The 21,252-nt window shown below is 43.1% G+C and overlaps 1 protein-coding gene across 4 annotated transcripts in view; it reads right to left on the bottom strand.

Moving 5' to 3' along the window:
- Positions 1–21,252, bottom strand: part of UNKL (unk like zinc finger) — a 133,423-nt gene that overhangs the window by 46,603 nt on the left and 65,568 nt on the right. For 2 of the 4 annotated variants that reach the window (XM_067534363.1, XM_067534364.1), the window contains exons 9-10: positions 7,359–7,547; positions 3,678–3,740 (exon numbers count right to left, since the gene is read on the bottom strand). The exons of 1 other annotated variant lie outside the window; for it this stretch is intronic. In XM_067534363.1, coding sequence (XP_067390464.1) covers positions 3,678–3,740; positions 7,359–7,547 — 252 coding nt within the window. The remainder of the gene's footprint in view (positions 1–3,677; positions 3,741–7,358; positions 7,548–21,252) is intronic. One more of the 4 variants, XM_067534365.1, reaches the window with a different exon arrangement.

The following is a 21,252-nucleotide window of genomic DNA, read 5'->3' as shown; positions in this document are numbered from 1 at the left end:
AAACACTTGAAGCAGCTCTGGTGCAGGTCATTCAGGGAGGCGACCTAGTGACGGAGGATGTGGAGAAAGCTGAGGTACTCAATGCCTTTTTTGCCTCTGTCTTCACAGACAAGATCAGCTCCCAGACTGCTGTACTGGGTGGCACAGAATGGGAAGGAGGTGAACATCCCGCAGTGCTGAAGGAACAGGTTCAAGACTATTTAGAAGGATTGGACATTCACAAGTCCATGGGGCTGGATGCAATGCACCCGAGGGTGCTGAGGGAGTTGGCTGAGGTGATTTCAGAGCCATTGGCTATTATCTTTGAACGCTCGTGGCAACAGGGGGAGGTCCCTGAGGACTGGAAAAAAGCAAATATAGTGCCCATCTTCAAAAAAGGGAGGAAAGAGGATCCGGGGAACTACAGACCGGTCAGCCTCACCTCAATCCCTGGAAAGATCATGGAGCAGGTCCTTAAGGAATCCATTTTAAGGCACTTGGAAGAGAGGAAGGTGATCAGGAACAGTCAACACGGATTCACCAAGGGAAAGTCATGCCTGACCAACCTGATTGCTTTCTATGATGAGGTGACTGGCTCTGTGGATGTGGGGAAGGCGGTGGACGTGATATACCTTGACTTTAGCAAAGCTTTTGATACGGTTTCTCACAGTATTCTTATCAGCAAGTTAAAGAAGTATGGGTTGGATGAATGGACTATAAAATGGATAGTGAACTGGCTAGAGCATAGGGCTCAACGAGTAGTGATCAATGGCTCCATGTCTAGCTGGCAACCGGTCACAAGCGGAGTTCCCCAGGGGTCGGTCCTGGGGCCGGTTTTGTTCAACATCTTTATTAATGATCTGGAGGATGGGGTAGATTGCACCCTCAGCAAGTTTGCGGACGACACTAAGCTGGGGGGAGTGGTAGATACCCTGCAAGGTAGGGATAGGATACAGAGTGACCTAAACAAACTGGAGGATTGGGCCAAAAGAAATCTAATGAGGTTCAACAAAGAAAAGTGCAGAGTCCTCCACTTAGGAAGAAAGAATCCCATGCACAGCTATAGACTGGGGACCGACGAGCTGGGCAGCAGCTCTGCAGAAAAGGACCTGGGGGTAACAGTGGATAAAAAGCTGGATATGAGTCAGCAGTGTGCCCTGGTTGTCAAGAAGGCCAATGGCATATTGGGCTGCATTAGGAGGGGCATTGCTAGCAGGTCACGGGAAGTGATTATTCCCCTCTATTCGGCATTGGTGAGGCCGCATTTAGAATATTGTGTCCAGTTTTGGGCCCCCCAATACAAAAAGGATGTGGACAAGTTGGAGAGAGTCCAGCGGAGGGCAACAAAAATGATTAGGGGGCTGGAGCACAGGACTTATGAGGAGAGGCTGAGGGAACTGGGCTTGTTTAGTCTGCAAAAGAGAAGAGTGAGGGGGGATTTGATAGCGGCCTTTAACTACCTGAAAGGGGGTTCTAGGGTGGATGGGGCTAGGCTGTTCTCGGTGGTGGCAGATGACAGAACAAGGAGCAACGGTCTCAAGTTGCAGGGAGGGAGGTCTAGGTTGGACATTAGGAAAAAGTTTTTTACTAGGAGGGTGGTGAAGCACTGGAATGGGTTACCTAGGGAGGTGGTGGAATCTCCATCCTTAGAGGTTTTTAAGCTGCGGCTTGACAAAGCCCTGGTTGGGATGATATAGCAGAGGTTAGTCCTGCTTTGAGCAGGGGGTTGGACTAGATGACCTCCTGAGGTCCCTTCCAACTCTAATATTCTATGATTCTATGATCAGCTTCTTACATGAAGCTCAGGATTTAAAACCCAGGGACTGGGGCATACCCCATCTCTGGGTCAAATGCAACTAAACTAACTCTATAACTAACACTTAACAACAAAGCCTAATTATATACACTTGATAATACATAAACCACTAGGTTGATGAAGGACTTGCAGGAACAAGGGAACATTCCAGCACTGTCACAGATGGTAAGAGGAAACAGATAGACGGGGGCTGGCGACACCCCATATACAGAGCATATGTGCACCACTGCAGAGCTGGCCCCACAAGTACCACTATGGGAAAAATTTCCAGCACCAATGCATGTGGTGCACACACACCTAATGGGGAATGGACATGAGTAAGCACTTGAAGAACTAGCACAATCCAGCGTTAGCTTCCTACCATGCCTCTTTCTTTTCCCTTTCAGCCCTGTCTGAGTTTGAAGTGTCACCCTATCAAGTCTTCAGCTCAATCTCCTTCCTTGTTGCTATTCCATCCTGTTTCCTGACCTCCCTTGTCTTCTCCCTGATTCCCCCATTCACTCTTGCATGTTCCCATCTACATTTAAACACACATTGTTCCCTCAAGCCTCACAAGGTCCTATTGACCCCACTTGCTTCTCCAAATACCAATCTAATTGCCTTCCTTCCCTTTCATGCCAATTTCCTTGACCATACTGTCTTCCCCTAAAGCCTTAACATCTGTCCACTCTTGTCTTGATCCCATACAACGTGGCTCCCTCTCCCCCTCATTTAAACACTTTTGCCAAGGTCACCAGGTGCCAAGGTGACCAACTGGACAGTCCTCAAAGCTTCTTTTCTGTTCTCATCCCTCTTGACCTCTACATGGCCATTGACATAGCTATTAACTCCCTTCTCCTGCCTTGGCTTGAGAGACTGTGCGCTTTTCTGATTCTTCTACCACTTCATGATCCCTCCTTCAACATCTATTTAAGTGGCCCCTCCAACTATCAGCTGCTGTTCTCCAGACATTTGTCCTTAATTTTCTTTGCTATTAGGGTCCTTATGAATTTTTCCACCTGAGCTCTTCCCTTGATATGGGCTCATGTCACCTAGATGCCCCCACTGCTAGCAGAAATTCAGATTGTTCAGAAGAGACCACATCCTCTTCCCTTCTAAATCCTTCCTCCACAGTCTCCTATCTCCATGACTGTCAATGACTCCATCAGCCTTCTAGTTCCACAGGTGTGAAAGTTGGCTGAATTTCAACTCTCATATAGGTGTAGTACTATTTCTTAATTCCAGCTGGTTTTAGCTCCACAATAACTCCAAAATCTGCCCACTCCTCTGATAAGGGAGGGCTCTTGTCCGGACCGTGTCTTGTGCCTACACTACTGCACCTTCTCCCCCCATCCGGCCTTTATGACATTCACTTATCCATTCCAAAGTTCAATTCATCCAGAACTCTGCTGTGAAAATCCTCTACCTTACACAAGCAATGATCACATGATCCTCTAAAAATCCCTTCACTGGCTCTAGATCACGTCCCAAAACAAATCATGGATTTTATACTCACCACCTCCAAGTTCTTCAATAACCTAACTGTCCCTCCCTACTTATCTGCACTCCTCTCCTTTTGGTTCCACAACAACTTTGTGTTCAGCCTAAACATCTCATTCATTTCATGCCTCCCTCCCACAACTCCCACTTCCTCAAGAAGTATCATAAAAATACAGTCCCATGGAATTAAAAGACAAACAACCCAAACCAGAACCTGTGTATCCTTCCAGACACATATTCTCTAATTAACAGCATGATCACATTGCCTCAGTTTTTCTCCTCCTCAAACACTCCCCATGGTGCATCTATCTCTTGTACACTTTTCAGACTGTACTAATTCTTTAAAATGCCAGACATCTTTGGTGCCAGGTAAGTAATTAACAAAAAAGAGACACACAGGTACCTGCTTATTGTCTTGTTCACTTATTTTCTGATAATTCTCTGCTGGCAGGCTTTTCAGTTTCACCTGGGAAAAAAAAACTCAGTAAAATATCAGATTAATGAGTGGATGCTAATATAAGTACTTAATGCAGGGCCAGCAGCAGCTGTGTCTTACTGTCTGGGAACAAACTGATCACAACTCTGCCATTTCAATCCTACATAGAGAGTTAAGCCCTGGCTGTCTTGGATATGGTCCATGCCTTAGCTGAGCCTAACACTGGGAAAGAGCACATGAAACTTCACCTGTCAAACAAATTATGCCTCCAGATTTCTGTCTACAACAGCTTAACTTTATACCAATGGACAAGAGTGTTCCTGCCTGGCTAAGACTGGGTGTCAGCTTTGGCCTGATTTAATAACCCTACAACCACCTGTCCACAGATGACCACCTTTCCTTCTTCCCCCTCCTTTTTCTTCTGTATGTGTTTGTCACTTTGTGTTTGGTTGAGGAAATAGATTCAATAAAATAACAGCTTTGTAAGTGAGCTGAAAACATTTTGGCTCCAGCCTATTTAATTGTGCCATCACAACCTTATTCACATTGCCATCATGAACATATTAATATCACTATCACAACCTAAGCAAAGTATAACAAACAAAGCTGCTTTTGCAAGTTAAGTTGTCTTCATGGGACATAGTTAACAAAGTAAAAGGTTTATACCATGTGTAGTCATTAAGCCAACACCTGATCAGTGAAAAGAACCTTATAAGACAACACTATCCACAAGAAGCAAAAACATCAACAAAGTAATTCCATAACCACAAAGAAGTCCATGCTGTCATAGCCTTCTTCCAGAAAAGTTAAGCAGCCGAGCAGCAGGTGTTAAGGAACTGGATACTTGGGGAAGCTGAGGCTAGAGGGACAGACTCTGCGGTGGGGAAAAGGGGCAAAAGGATTCAAGTCTGTGGAAGTGGGGAGGAAAGGAACAACCAAGAGAAAAGTTGTAGATTCCAAGGCCAGAAAGAACCACTATGAATCATCTTCTAGTATGACCTCCTGTATAACACAGGCCGTAACTTTTCCAAATTAATTCCTAGAGCATCAGTTTTAGAAAAACATCCAATATTGATTTAAAAATTGTCAGTGATGGAGAATCCACAACAATCCTTGGTAAACTGTTCCTGTGGTTAATTACTCTCAGAGTTAACAATGTACACTCTATATCCAGTCTAAATTTGTCTAGCTTCAACTTCTAGCCATTATATTGTGTCATACCTCTCTCTGCTGGATTGAAGAGACTATTGTTAAATATTTGCACCCTCATAGATACTTACCAATTGTAAGCAAGTCACCTCTTAACCTTCTCTTTGTTAAGCTAAATAGATTAAACTCTTTGAGTCTATCACTGTAAGGCATGTTTTCTAATCCTTTATCATTCTCATGGCTCTTTCTCTGAATCCTTTCTAATTTACAACATCCTTCTTGAATTGTGAGCACCAGAATGAGACACAGTATTCCAGCAGCGGTCTCACCAGTGCCAAATACAGAAGTAAAATAATCTTCCAACTTCTACTCGATATTCCCTGTTTGTGTGTCCTGGGATTGCATTAGCTCTTTTGGCCACAGTATCATACTGGGAACTCACATTCAGCTGATTATCCACCACAATGCCCATATCTTTTTCAGAGTCACCACATCCCAGGACAAAGTCCCCCATTCTGTAAATTCTGATGGATTGAAAGTGACAGAATGGCCAAGCAGAGCGATGGAGGATACAGATGGCTGATGTAGGAGATGAGGTGGTGATCAGAGGGAACTCAGAAATCAACAGAACTGATGAAGCATTGTTTAGTAAACACCAAGTTGAGCAAGTGGCTTTTTTTGGTGAATGACAGAGCTGGTCTAGCACTGAAGTCAAGAGGTGGTGAGGGCAAGGAGAAGGAATGATAACCATGTTCGTTATTTCGAAGTAACAAAGACTATGCAGAACCTTGTGGTAGACATCACATATCTGAATAAATCAAATGACAGGAACACCCTGTATTTATTATAAGCTTAACATATAATTAAGTGGGTTTGGTTGTTGGAGAATGGGTTTCTTATGTGCATTCAATAAACGGCAGCTATACAGCTACTTAATAATCTGTCAACAATGACATTTCCTTTGTTATGAGTTTTTCCACTGTTAACTTGTTCCATTCCTGACAATGTTTCATGTAAGAAACAAAGCATTTTTTTCCTAAATAAAATTTCATTCATTTTATATAAGTTGGTCTGCTGGACACTTACATTACAAATCACTTAGTTCAAGTTTGTATGCTGAGCAACAATGTATACTATTGATGTTAGAATATATTGGTAGGGGGCAGTACTCAACAGCCCTGGGGCTCCCTTCCAGTTTATATCTTATGTTCTTAAAAAGCTCATGCTTCAGAGTTTCAGCCAGCCACCTACTGGAGTCAGGAAGGGATTTCTGCTCTCCTCCTTCCCCTCACATTTAAAAAAAAAATCTCCTCCTGAAGCATCAGGGATGGCATAATTGAAGATTGGACATCAGACAGGGAGGGGCAGGGCTCTGAGGTAACACCAAGAATTCTTTCTCCCCGGTGCTTGGTTGGCTGGCTGGCTCTTGCTCTCATCCCATGGTCTGATAGCCATATGTGGGGTTGGGAAGGAATTTCCCTGCAAGTCAAATTGGCAGTTACTGTGGGTTTTTTTTACCTTCCTCTGCAGAGTATGGATGCAGGTCACTTGCCAGGATTAGATAAGGTATATCTCAATCATTTCCCTACCATTGTGCGAGCCTTGGGCACTGGTGCACCTCAATCCTTCCTATTCTCTGCTTGTGGTACATAATAATCTAATTTCCTGAGGGATAAAATAGTTTAGTATAAGTTCGGTTTTTCAGTTTAGCATGTAGGTACTGGGTGGTGCTCACCTCCTGTAATATACAGGAGGTCCAACTGGATGATCTGGTGATCCCTTCTGGCCTTGTACTCTGACTATTTAGTAGTATAGTAGAGTTGATCTAATTCCAATGTCTTTCCATTGATTTTAATAGGAATAGGATCAAGCCTCTGATGAGTAATGTTTTGCAGCAAAAATGAATCCTACAAACCTACCAAGGAAGTTGTCAATTAATTAAAAAAAAACAAAAACAAAATTGAATGCCTTAAAGCCTATAAGGCAATTTGTGCACTAATGTAGTGGTGTAGTAAATCAGATACTACACTGAATGCATGATAAACTCTATATAAAACATCTGCTTTAATCACATCTAACACATTTGTGTGTTGTCCTCAGTTTGGTTAAAAAGTAGAAAAATTCCCTTTTCTGTTACTTGACTATTCTAGCAGTTGCATTGATACCTAAAACCTAGAATACATTAAAAAACAAAATTACTCAAACTGAATATATTTGAAAAATATATTTAGGTCTGTTTTAAAGACAAAATGGGTTTGGAAAACATTTCAGTGCTTACATCTGGAATTATCCCCTTTAAACATTTTAACCCTTTTACACAAAAAGCTGTTAACATTTAAAGCATGTATTAGCAAAAATACCATCTCAAAGTGAGGGGGGCTAAGATATCAAAATGCAATTTAGACAGTTAAAGGATATAAAAGAAAGGTTTGCAGAAGACTCTAATTCATCTATCTCAAGACTTTATTTGTTCTTCTAGTATCCATGTTATTTACATACCTGATCCTCTCGTTCAAAACCTGGTGCTTTTGCGTAGCTAGAATTTGGTGAAGAAACACCTGATGGGCTACACTCGGAACATAAAGCACCATTTGCTAATGATCTTTGCCTACTAAGGGGTCCAATAGGTGACAATAAGCTACAGCTACCAGAGCTTGACGTTACTGTTGGACTTGAGGAACAGGAAATCTGTAGGAGAGAGAAAATAGTATCTGTCCAATATGCTCTGCTCTACTCCGTTTTTAAATGGTTATTTAAATAACCATATACCTACTTAAACAAATACGTACACACGCGCACACATGTTTAAATGGAAAAAGCTATGTTAATGAAACATTACGGTTCAAAGTTAGAAAAATTCACAGTAATGGCTCCAGTGGCAAACATTCACACAGTGCACAATTAACCTATGGAACACATTGCCACAGAATGCAGTGATGGCTAAAAGTATAACTGAGGTGAATAAAGAACTAGATCAGTTCATGGACGCTAGGTCCATTAATGGCTATCAACCAAGATAGTCAGGAATACAACCCTATGCTTGGGATAACCTTAAATCTCTGACTGCCAGAAGCCAGGAGGAGAAGACAGGGTTGGAACTCTCCAAAATTGTCCTGTTCTGTGCACTTCCCCCGAGTCTGACCCTATAATGGGAGTTCTTATGTTCTTATAGACCAGATCCTCTGGTGTTGAAAAATCAAAGACTCCATTAAGATCAATGATCTGGCTGAGGATCTTGCCCTACAATTCCGCCTTTTTGGTGAAAAAGCTCAGCCCAGACGTTTCTTCATCTGGCAAATGAACAAATGAAACTATTAACCAATTTCAACACTGTCATATGTAGCTACAACTACTATCATCACCCTAACTGTATTTCTTTAAACATTAATTCAAAACTCCTATAGTAGGAGCAAACTCAACCCTAGTGAGACACCACTGACTTCAACAGAATTGTGTTTGCTTACACTAGGGTTGAATTTGGCTTTATGTGGTCATTTCAATATGTATAGAAACATACACAGAGATAATTGCACTCAGTGCATACTTGTTTACAAAAAAAGGGACATTATCCTCTTGTAAAATACAGATGTCCACTTATTTACAACTATTTGCCCATGTACTTTTTTTTAAACAAGCAACACACAGTATACATTCCTTGTTGAAGAAGACATATGCCAAGTCTGAATGCTTAAAAAGATCACTGCAAAAAAAGGATATGTAATTTGTCAAATTAGTCAATGCCTGTTTTCAATACTCAGGAAACTTGGAAAACAACATCAGGAAACTTAAATAAACTATCACAAAAATTTTACTATTAGTGTAAGAACAAATACAAGCCAGTTCAGTCCTTGTTGTAGTTTTTCTAGAAAGTTAAAAACTCCTGAAAATAAGGGCTTCAAATGGAAGTGCACCTTCAACCACAACTGTATCAATGCTATATTTTTAATCTCTTACCAGAACACACAGACTCCCAAGAAACTGACTATTCTCTTAACAATTGCTACTTTTATAACAAAGTAAAGCCAAAAATGTAGTTTGAATCCAATTATATTTTATTTTGGCTAATGGACATTACTTATTGTACATGTGTACTAACAAATTAGTATGATAGTTTAGGTAAAACACTACACACTGGAGCAAGGACATTCTCCCCTCCTTTTTAATATTTTTAAAAGATTAAGATAAACTTCAATAAAGTCTATACAATAGACATGAAAGTGATGGTGAAGTTATCCAGACATGAAAGACTCATTGATTTTATGTACTGTTTAATAACTATTCTTGTGTGTAGCTCTCTTATAAACAACAAATCATGCCAAATATACATGACATATCTTTGTGGGAAAGATTTATAAAAGCTACTGGAGGAAAAGAAAAATGATAGATGCAGCTTTTGATAATTTTTTTTCAGGTAAGATACTCTAATTAAAATTGGGTTGGATAAAAATATTTAATGTGGACTGAGAAGTGGCTGAAGAATTGCAAACAAATGGTAAAAAAATAAACAATGATATATCACAAGCTGAGAGGCAGGAGTCTAAAGTGTGAGAATTGCCGTAAACTTTGGCCTTATTTTACATCTTCAGAAAGGACCAGAAAGATGGTGAATAAACAGTATGTTAATGAAATCTGCTGCAAGTACTAACTTGAGAAGGAGCTGTCAAAACAAGCGAGGATGAAAATGATACCAAGAGACATAGTGATGTAAAAAACATGGAGAGGCTCCATGTACAGATGTTTACCTTTCTGTGTCAGAGGGGATGGGGGAATGCTATCTGTGCTCATGCCCTGTGCTCCAAGCCACCCCCCTGACCCTGTGGAGATCCTAGGAATCCATGCATAGGGTAAGGAGAAGGAGGTAAGGATGACCACACCTCAACCTTATCAATCTGCTCAAAAGCGAATGTAGCTGTGAGGCTGCAATAATGTTTTTGCTGCGCTTCTCCCTTCCCAGCAGTTAGCCAACCTTTTACCTGGGATTTTAGAGCAGACACCAGCAAAGGAAGCTCTGGCAACTCAGCTCCATGGTATCTCTGACACCCAGGTGCCAAAGGGGGAACTAAGGACCAGAGAGCTACTAGAGGAGTCTCTGCATAGATGGATCTGGCCTCCTGCAATCACCTGCAAGCCAAGTGTTTTGCAGAAAGAACTTCATTAGTCCCAATGTGGGTTTGTTATTGTTTTTTACTTACTTTGTGAACACATGGTGCTATGTAAATCCTGAACAACAATAATCATCAACCACCACCACAGGCAAAATCATGAAATCCTTAGTCAAGATTTATTCAGACAAAACTCCTATTGAAATCAATGAGTAAGGATGTCATGATCTGGCCATGATGTTAATGTTACATCCAACCATTATTCCTTCAGATGCCACTTGTAACTCCGATAAGTTTCTTTACTGAGGCTGCCCTTGTACAAAGGCAGTATTATTTATGTTTGTTAAGTCGCTGAGCTTTAACACGTTAACATTTTTCTATACCAGTGAGTGAGAAGTTGAAAAAATTAAGGATGACTGTCTCAGGGGAAAAAATGGGCTGTTCTCAAGTAGTTTATAAATGTGTGGTACAGTATTCAATCAGCATCAAAGACTATAAAAACAACTGAGGGCAACTTGATTATAATCTACAAGTACCTATACAGGGGAAACATTTCTGATATAGGGTTATTTTATCAAGCTAGCAAAGGTATAATAAGAATCAATGGTTAGAAGCTGAAGCTAGGTTGCCAATAAAGCACCCATTTTTAATTCAAGTTAATTAAGCATTGACCAATTTACCTAGGGTTGTCATGGACTCTCCATCATTTGAATTCTTTAAATCAAGGCTGGATATCTTTCTAAAAGGTATGCTGTAGTTCAACCAGAAGTTAAGGGATGATGTGGGAATTACTGAATAAAATTCTATGGCCTGTGTTATACAGATCAGATTTGACTATCATAATGTTCCCTTATGAATGGTGCTACAAACACACCTACACCTATAAATACTCAAAGCATGATACTTTGGTTGGTGGCTCTGCTCTGAAAAGTGACCACCTAAAAATCTCATCTTTTTACTGACCTGGGTGTAATCAGCATTATATTTGATTAATTTAATGTTTATTATTTTTTACTCCTTCAAGTTCTGCAGAGTCAACACAAAGAGGAGCAGGTGATGGATTTTCTTCTCTCCTGTTCATCATCGGCAGAATTGTTAATTAACTTCTTATTGCAGATCCAAAATCTGCCAACAATTATACCTGTTCAATCCAAATGAAGGGTGGCACAGTCATAAGGTGGGAACAGAATTCAGCTCTCACAATCTCTATTATTAATAATGATACACAAGCCAGAAAGAACTCCATGTGAGTTTCAGATCCAGATTGAGTGGGAGAATAGAAAGCAAGAAAATCCGTCTTTTTTAATTGTAAACTGAGCAAAATAGACATGAAGTATAACTGAAACACGCAACGCTTAGAGGCTTTTTTCTTTAATGAAAAGTCACTTTTCTGAGGGGAACTTCACTTTAAATCACTAAGTAAAGTGGTGTGCTGCCTATGGTCAGATTTGAAAAATATTCAAAACTCTAATTGCAAAATCAAAATTCCTTTGAACAGGATGAAAGCACATAACTGTCATTCTCTCATATACAAGTCAAATCTGAATTTTTAAATCAAAAGGTTTTTTTTTAAACTTATATGTATTTGTTCACCAAAAAGCATACAAATGAAGTTCTTGATGTCTAGAAGACATCTTGTCATATTCTAATAACTCAAGCAAACTAATACATTTTCTTCAAACTGTCCACATAAAATAATCCACAACCAATAAGAAGTTTCAGCAGAAAGTAGATTTTTGTGGACAGTTTCAAGTGACTGAAAATAGGAGTTTAGAACAGAAGTATCACCTCTGGAATAGTTGCTGCCCTGCTAATATGATACTGTAATGTCCTCAGAAAGACTCAGTGTTTGAACAGTCTTGCATAACCAGTTACCCGAGTATAATTACTTGTTTTTACCTGCTGGACTTTACACAGTTCCACTCCTATTTGTACCTCAGCTCTCCTCTCGTTCTCTCTCTTACACCTGACATTTAACTTGATTCATCTCCCTTCTGAGTTCTCTTCATTTCTTTCTCCCACACATAACACTAAATCCTATTTGAAAGGACCCATTGAGCCTACAACAGCCTCTCTTATCACATGCTCTCCTTCAAAGTCACTCATTTTGGTTAGCTATTCTTCACCCAATCTGCTTAATACTATACTATGTGCTCTCACACCTATCCAGTTACATAAATAGTATGTAATTAGACATCTATTTACAGGATCAGTAAAACTGAGAGCAAAAAACCTAACTCTGCTTCTTTCCAAACAACATTACTATTATCAGCATTTTCTTCCCTTTGTTTTCAAGAGTGTCCTGTCTTCCTTTCTACTTTGCATGCAGAAGTAGCTCTATATTATCTATCTGGTATGATTACAGAAGAAAGTTAGGAAACTTCTACAGTTTCTACAGAAACTTCACAGTTGTGGTGGGATAAAACCAGAACTGGAACAGATTTCCCCCTCTTCTCCACTATTTCCCTGAGTGATATTATCTGCAAACACAGCTTCAGCTACTGTCTTTGTATTGGTGACTCACATATCTGCCTCTACTTGGGACCTATCTCCCTTTGTTCAAGACAATATTTCAGCATATCTTTCAGACATCTTTGTCCAATCCCCACCTTAATGTCAAAATGGTCAGAACTAAGCTCTTGACATTTCTCCTCAAGCCCTCCCTTCTTACACTCTTTCTCTATCACAGCAGATAGCACCATAGAATCATAGAGTTGGAAGGGACCTCAGGAGGTCATCTAGTCTAACCCCCTGCTCAGAGCAGGACTAACCTCAGCTAAATAATCCCAGCCAGGGTTTTGTCAAGCTGCAGCTTAAAAACCCCTAAAGATGGAGATTCTACCACCTCCCTAGGTAACCCATTCCAGGGCTTCACCACGCTTGTAGGGAAAAAGGTTTTCCTAATATCCAACCTAGACCTGCCCCACTGCAACTTGAGACCATTGCTCCTTGTTCTGTCATCTGCCACCACTGAGAACAGCTTAGCTCCATCCTCCCTGGAACCCCCTTTCAGGTAGTTAAAGGCTGCTATCAAATCTCCCCTCATTCTTCTCTTCTGCAGACTAAACAAGTCTAGTTCTCTCAGCCTCTCCTAATAAGTCTTGTGCTCCAGCCCCCTAATCATTTTTGTTGCCCTCCGCTGGACTCTCTCTAACTTCTCCACATCCTTGCTGTGGTGGGTGGCCCAAAACTGGACACAATACTCCAAATGCGGCCTCACCAATGCCTCACCATCACCTTCCTAATCATCCAAAAGCATGATCTCAACTTCAACTGCCTCAGCCCTCTCTTTTGCATCACAAATATAGGCAGTGTCTAAATCTCGCCACTTCTCCTTGCATAATATCCTCAAGAAGAGACATTTCGTCTCTGCTCTCACTGCCAAAATTTTCATCCAAGATCATCTCACATCCTGATTACTGTAATTTCCTCCTCTCTGGTTTTAACACTTAGAACCTCACCTCTCTAAGTCCATTCAATATGCTACTTCTGAAAATAATCATTTTGACCATTACGTGGACTATATCTCCATCCTAGTCCCTCCATTAGTTCCCCTTTCTATATCACAAAGGCAAGCTTCCTGTCCTTACCTTCAAAGCCTTTCACAATTTAGCCCCACCCTTCATAACCATCCTAACATAACCATCCTAACATAATGCTGACATGCACCTTTGCATCACCAATCCTGATGATCTACTTGTCTGATTCTCCCAGGCTGCCCATCAAGATCTGCAAAGCCACCACCCTTTGCTTCCTTCAGGTCCTTCCCTAAAACTCATCTCTGCAGAGATGCTTACAGAAAACCACCATCTGATAATAGCTATAATGGTTAGGTCAAAAGTTGTAACAAGCCAATCAGTAAGAAAAACAAAGATAAAAAATAAAAATAATTCATATCTACGAGTTGCACACATAGTTATTTTATACTAAAATTATTGTTAGCCTGTCCTTCTTCCCCTTGCCTATGTGTTTGTTTCACCCACTTATAACATTTTGTCTTTCAAGTTGCAAGTTCTTTGGGACAGGAGCTTTCCCTCCCTTTGTTTGTTTGTTCAATGACCCTAACCAGCACAATGGGTACATGACTTGGGTGAGGCCTCTAGACACAACAACAATTCCCCCCTCACCTCCCAAAACCAAGGGGGGATGTGTGTGAGAGAGAGAGAGAAATAATGACAACATACACACCAGCTCTGAAGTGAAGAGTAATATATCCCATGTGTATCAGCACTACAGCATTTGCTAAAGACCAAAAAAGCTATCTGGGTAGACAAATCTAGGCCTCTATATTCTCTCACTAGTGTTACCTCCCAGATTATTCTCAAGCAAATAACTATATCCTTCCCTGTCTTCCTTTCAAAAGCTCAGAAAAAGTTTGTATTTTAAAGGGCCCAGACTCCTTTCCTAGCATACTTTCGTATTTACTATAGAAAGAGCAACAGGCAGGCTTTTTTCTCCTTCCCCTCTAACACCAGGGTGGACAGTTACCCTCCAGTGGCTTCATCATTTCTTCTGCAGAGCTAGGGTACTCTGACCCATGCCCTCAAGTCCATGCCTCTGGTTAAAGGTCAAGACTTCTTAGGACATGCTTATTTGTTGTTCCCACCACACACTACCTAACGAACAGGGGAAAGAGCTCCTAGCCTGCGATCAAGCATCATCTTGTTTTTCTTCAGAAATCCCTTCTTATTCACTAATTGCCAATTACTCTGTGTCACAATATAATTTAGATTATACCATCTCTGGAGCAGGAAAAGATGGTTACTTACCTTTCGTAACTGTTCTTCGAGATGTGTCGCTCGTGTCCATTCCATTCTAAGTGTGTGCGCGCCCATGTGAATGATTACCGGAATTTTTTCCCTTAGTGGTATCCAACTCTGGCGCCCTCTGGAGTCCCACACTTATGCCATGGTATATAAGGTGCCACTGGTCCTACACCCCCCCTCAGTTCTTCCTTGCTGTCAACTCCGACGGCAGCAGGGGTGGGAGTGGGGGGTTGGGTCACAGAATGGACATGAGCAACACATTTTGAAGAACAAGTTACATAAGGTAAGTAACCGTCTTTTCTTCGATTGCTTGCTCATGTCGATTCCATTCTAGGTGATTCAGCAGCAGTCTCTTTGGAGGTGGGCTCAGAGTTCACGGATATGCTATCTGCAGCACTGCTCTTCCAAAGCTAGCATTGTCCCAAGCCTGCTGGATAATGGCATAGTGGGACGTGAAGGTGTGGACCGAGGACGAGGTAGCAGCTTTATAGATGTCTTGTATCGGTACCTGTGCCAGAAAGGCCACCACTGAGGCTTGCGCTCTGGTTGAATGAGCAGTGAGTCTCCGGCAGAGGTATGTTTCCCTGCTCATAACAGAGTCTAATGCAGGAAGATACCCATGAGGAGTTTCTTTGGAAGGAAAGTGGAAGTTCTTTCATCCTTTCCACCACTGCAACAAAGATTTGTGTAGTCTTACAAAAGGGTTTAGTCCATTCAGTAAAAAAGGTCAATGCCCACCTAACATCGAGGGTATGCCATTTATGCTCTTCATTAGAACTATGTGGCTTGGGACAGAACACCAGAAGGAATATGTTATGGTTGTTTTTAAACTGGGACACTACCTTGGCCACCTTATTCTTATAAAAGACTGTGCACGGCAGTTCTGAGGTGAGCACTCTTATCTCAGAAACTCTGAGAGCTGAAGTAATTGCTACCAGGAAGGCTACTTTCCAGGAAAGGAGCAGTAAGGGGCAAGTCACTAGAAGCTCGAGGGGGAGCCCCGTAAGCCTTGAGAGAACCGAGTACAGATTCCAGGGAGGTAGTGGGTCACGAACCTGGGGATAAAGTGTCTCTAGGCCTTTAAGGAATCTGACCGTCAGGTAGTGGGGGGAAAAACTGACCTTCCCTGAATTGGAGAGTGAAAGGCTGAAATGGCTGCTAGGTGAACCTTTATCAATGAAATTGCTAGGCCTTGGCATTTAAAATGTAATAAGTAGTTCAGTATAGATGGTACTGAGGCCTGGAGAGGTGGGATCTTCTTGCCTGATGCCCAGCAGGAAAATCTTTTCCATTTGGCCAAATAAGATGCTCTAGTGGAGGGCTTCCTGCTGCCCATCAGGACTTACTAGACTTGAGACAAACATGCCGGTTTATCTGTATTCAACCTCTCAGCCTCCATGCCGTCAGGTGTAGGGGTTGGCTGTTGTTCTGCGACAGCAAGATGGGCCACCGTGATAGTTCCAGCGGGAGGGCAGTTGAGAGTTCCAGCAATGTGCTGAACCAATACTGTTGCAACCACACTGGAGCTAGCAGTATCACATTTGCCTTGTTTCTCCAAATCTTCAACAGGACCTTATGGATCTGTCATGTAGGCGGGAAGGTGTACTACTCCTGCCCAGGAGAAGAGAAAAGTATTGGACAGTGATCTCTCGTCAAGCCTGTGGATTGAACAAAACTGACGGCAAGTCTTGTTCAGGCTGGATGCGGAGAGGTCCACTTGGGGAACTCCCCATCTTTGGAAGATCATACTGGCCACCTGAGGGTAGAGTGACCACTTGTGACAAGGTAAGAAGGATCTGCCAAGAAGGTGCACCATGATGTTCATGAACCTGGAAGGTGGGACGCCATGATATGGAAACTGTTATGAATGGCAAAATCCCATAAACACGTAGCCTCCTGACATAGGTCCGATGAGCAAGATCCTCCCTGCCTATTGATGTAAAACATCGCAACGGTATTGTCCATTAGAACCTAGACCGCTCTGTCCTCCATATAGAGGAGGAATACTTGGCAGGCGAGGTGTATCGCCTTAAGCAATTTGACATTTATATGGAGGTTGTGATCCGCTTGTGACCAGGGCCCTTTGGTGCTGAGATTGTTGTCTACGTCAGAGCCCCAACCCAGGTGCAATAGACACCAAGGTAACCGAAGATACTAGGCCTTCAAAGGGCATGCCCTACATCACTGATTGTGGTTCGGACCACCAGCTCAGGGATGATAATGTGTGTGGGAGTATCGTGGCCACTTGGTCCAATATGTGCCTGCTCGGGGAATACATTGATGTCAGCCATGACTGTAGCAGCCTGAGTTTTAGGTGCATGTGTCGTATTACATATGTGCAAGCTGCCATGTGACCCAATAATTGAAGGCCAAGTATGGGCTGTTGTGAGTGGAGAACTGAGGATGTCTCTAATGAGGACCTTAATGGCTTAGAATCGAGGCTCTAGGAGGAAGACTCTGGCTTGAGTTGAGAACTGCTCCAATGAACTCTATTCGTTCGACTGGCAATAACATCGACTTTTGTTCATTTATCAATAGGCCCAAGTGATGACAGGTGGTTCTTACAAGGTGTAAGCTGTGCTGTACCTGAGATTGGGTCTTGCCTTTGATTAGCCAGTTGCCCAGGTAGGAGTAAATTTGTACTTGCTGACATCATAGGTATGTGGGGCCACCACTGCCATGCATTTTGTAAACACTCTTGGGGCGGATGAGAGGCCATAGGGCACTGCCATGAACTGATAGTGGGAACAGCCCACTACGAACCTGAGGAACCTCCTATGGCCAGGGAAGATTGAGATGTGGAAAAACTCACCTTTTAGGTCAAGGGCGGCATACCAGTGCCCTGGATCCAGTGAGGAAACAGTGAAGGAAACCATACAGAATTTTAGTCTCTTGAGCTACTTGGTGAGATGTCACAGGCTTAAGATAGATCTGAGACCCCCTTTTGTTTTGGGGATAAGAAAGCAGCGGGAAAAACTCTTTCCTTTGCATGTCTAGAGGAACTTCCTCCATGGGTCCAACCCGCACAAGGGTTTCTTCCTCCTGAGTGAGGAGTTGCTCATGAGAGGGGTCCCCAAAGAGGGACAGGAAAGGAGAGTGGTGGAGAGGTGGCAAGGAAAACTGCAAGGTATAGCCCATTGAAATGATACTGAGGACCCAGTGGTCTGACATAATATGGGCTCATGCTGGGAAGAAAGGGGAAAGGCAGTTCAGGAAAGGGCGGAAAGTGGATGCTGGAAGGAGACTGGAGTACCGTCCTCAAGCGCACCCTCAAAATGACTGCCGCTGGGGTGTCGCGAGGGCCCCGGTTGGGAAGAGGAGGAAGTTAAGGTAGAACACAGGCATTTAAAATGTCTGTCCCTATCTCTCCTTCTATAGGAAGTCAAGCGAGGTGGCCCTTGAAACCTAGACTGCTGCTGTGGAGGACATAATTACTTCCTTGAGGCCTGTGATGTATAAACGCTCAATGAACACAGGGTGGCTTTGGAATCTTTTAATCCATGGAGCCTGGTGTTTGTCTGGTCTGAGAAAAGTGCACTACTGTCAAATGAGAAATTTGTATAGACTGTTGCACTTCCTGGGACAATCCAGACGACTACAGCCATAAACACCTATACATGGACACAGCAGAGGCCATAGATCTTGCTGCCGAATCTGCTGCATCCAACGCCGCTTGCAGGGCCATTTTGGCTACCGTCTTGTCCTCGTCTATAATAGTGGCAAAATAGTGGGAGTGCTCCTCAGGTAGTATCTCAGCAAACTTTGTCAGTGAGTTCCAAATGTTGTAGCTATAATTTCCCAGAAGTGCCTGCTGGTTGGCAATTCTAAACTGAAGGCTGGCTCTGGAATAAATTTTGCAACCAAATAAGCCCAGTTTCTTTGAGTCTTTGTTTTTTGGGGCAGAACTCGGCTGATCCTGCCTATTTCTCTCATTGGCAGCAGCCACCACAAGGGAACCTCGGAATGGGTGTGTGAAAAGGTACTCAAACCCTTTAGCTAGGACATAGTATTTCTTTTCAGCCCTTTTCAATGTTGGTGACAAGGAGGATGGTGTTTTACCACAGAGCCATGACCACCTTAAATATCCCTTTGCATACAGGTAGTGTGACCTGTGCCAGCGCCACAGCTGCCAGTACAACAAAGAGGTTGTCTGAGGTGTCTTTGAGTTCCTCTGCCTCTGTGCCCAGGTTGGAGGCCACCCTCTTGAGGAACTCCTGGTGGGCTCGAAAGTTGTCTAATGGGATCAAGGGCTCCGCAATGGTGACTGCCTCATCCGGGGATGAGGATGACGGCAGAGCTGGGGGAGGGGGTGACATTCCCTCCTCCTGTGCTTGAACTGACATGGTTGCTTGTTCTTGAGGTTCGGTGCCTAGGTCCAACGCCAAATCCTAAACCTCCTCGTGGGCCAGCCCATCAGTACCTCAGAGAGCTTCCTCGATGAGTGGTACGAATAGGGACCTGGTGCCATGGGGAACCCCCATAGTTCCAATATGGCCATTGGACAGGCCGTTGTCCCTGGGGCCAACCTGAAGCTGAAGGCCCTGCACCACCCCTTTGCACTTTTGAGTGATGATGTTAGCTGGGCTGGGAGCTCAGCCTCTTCTGAACCCAAAGAGTAGGACTCTTCTTGCAAAGACCAAGGAGGACCCGGCAGTGCTTCAACTTGGCTACAATGCAGTGCTGGGAAACGGCGCCGTGGGCAGGAAGACCGATGCCACAAACCCTGGGATTGGTGGTGCCCCGCCGAGTGCTGCTGTTGTGGCAAATGGTGCGGTGCCGTGGAGTGAGACGCTGGGGATCAGTGCCAGGAAACCTGAGTCTGGTGTCGTGCCACTGGGGACGGGTGCTGAGAAGACAAAGACTGGTACCTCAGAGAATGCAATAGGTGCTGCTCAGATGGGGCAAGCATCTTGACATGGGAGACTGATCTCCTCCACTCCAGTGACTGAGGCCACAGCAACACAGAGCGGTGCTGTGGATCAGGTGAGCGGTACGACCGCTGTGGAGGGCCCATCTCAGGCTTTCCCTTTGACACCGGCGCCTTCCCCCTGTAAGATACTGATGGATGTCTAGGGGTCAGAGACAGCGTTAGGGCCATTAGGGCCCTTGCTGATTGAAACACCTCCGCCGTCGACGGAATCACTAGTTGGAGGGGGCCCCTTGCGCTACCTGGAGTTGGGGTTGGCTCCCTCATTGGGTTTGGTGCTCTGGGTGGAGAACCCAGCTCTTGACGTTCTGCTGCAGGCAGCTGGCCTGGTAGGGGTCCTGCACCTGGTGCCCCTTTTTTATTCGTCTTTGGTGAAGGCAAGCGGCCTTTATCTGTGTGCTGTTTTGTCTGCTGCTTTTTTGGAGCTGAAGAAAAAGAGCGGTACTACAAGGAACCTGGTGCCAACAGTGCGACTATACACTGAGTCGGCATGGGGGGCCTCTAAAACTGGTCTCAGTGCTGCCTCTATGAGTAGGGCTTTCAGCTGGATTTCTCTATCTTCTTTTGTTCTCGGTCTGAAGCCCTTGCAAATTTTGCACCTTTTTATTCACTTCCTCCAAACACCTCAAGCAGCTGTAGTGGGGGTCGTTCAGCGGGAAGAGCTTGTTGCAGGTAGCGCAAGGGTTAAAACCCAGGGAATGGGGCATGCACCACTCCCGGGCAATTGTTCCTAACAGGACTACTCACACTAAACTACAAACTATCTACAATTAACTTGGAAAACTAAACTAGAACACTAAGAACAGTATTAGGCACTTGCATCAGCAAGACAGAGAAGGGTTCCAGCAACCATCACGGGCAGAAAGAAGGAATGGGGGGGAAGGGGGCAGTGCAGGGCTAGTGGTGCCTCTAATACGGCAGCATAAGCATGGGGCTCCAGAGGGTGCCAAAGCCGGCCCTACAGACACTGCTAAGGGAAAAAAATTCCAGTAACCGTGCATGTGGGTGCGCACACACCTAGAATGGAATCGACATGAGCAAGCACTTGAAAAAGAACGTTGGATAAGAATTTTAGTTGCATGTAAAGAGCCATACATCCCCCTGGGATTACATTGTCATATTGAAAGTAAACGTAGTAAATTTTCCATACGCGCTAAATCTACAACAAAATCAATATGATTATGAAAATTAATATGTTAATAGTAGCGTCAAGTATATACAAAGATTTGATGTGTTGAGGAATTTTTGTACAAGCTTTATTGTCATGAATTGTAAAGTAACAGAAAAAGAAAACATGGACAGACAAGGTGTAGTTCCCGAGTTAAAAAATAAAATAAAGTAAAATAAAAATCAGCCTTTTTTAGTTTTTTACTTACAGCTAGATTTCTACACAAATAATGAGGGAATAGAGAACTGAACTAGAAATAGTAGCACCAACGTCATAAACTTGTATTTAATTTTGTCTGCAAATTTGAAAGAAAAAACCTCCTAAATAAATATTCTTTGCTACTCTTATTGCACACCTTTTTGAGGCAGATGCTAATAGCAACGCAATTGTTTTATCCTTTGTAGATACTTAAAACAAAACAGTTGATGGG

The sequence above is a fragment of the Emydura macquarii genome, unplaced genomic scaffold, assembly GCF_026122565.2.
Source record: "Emydura macquarii macquarii isolate MOO-44397 ecotype Brisbane River unplaced genomic scaffold, CSIRO-AGI_Emac_v2 contig_3390, whole genome shotgun sequence".
Classification (NCBI taxonomy): domain Eukaryota; kingdom Metazoa; phylum Chordata; order Testudines; family Chelidae; genus Emydura; species Emydura macquarii.
This window is presented reverse-complemented; position numbering and strand designations above follow the sequence as displayed.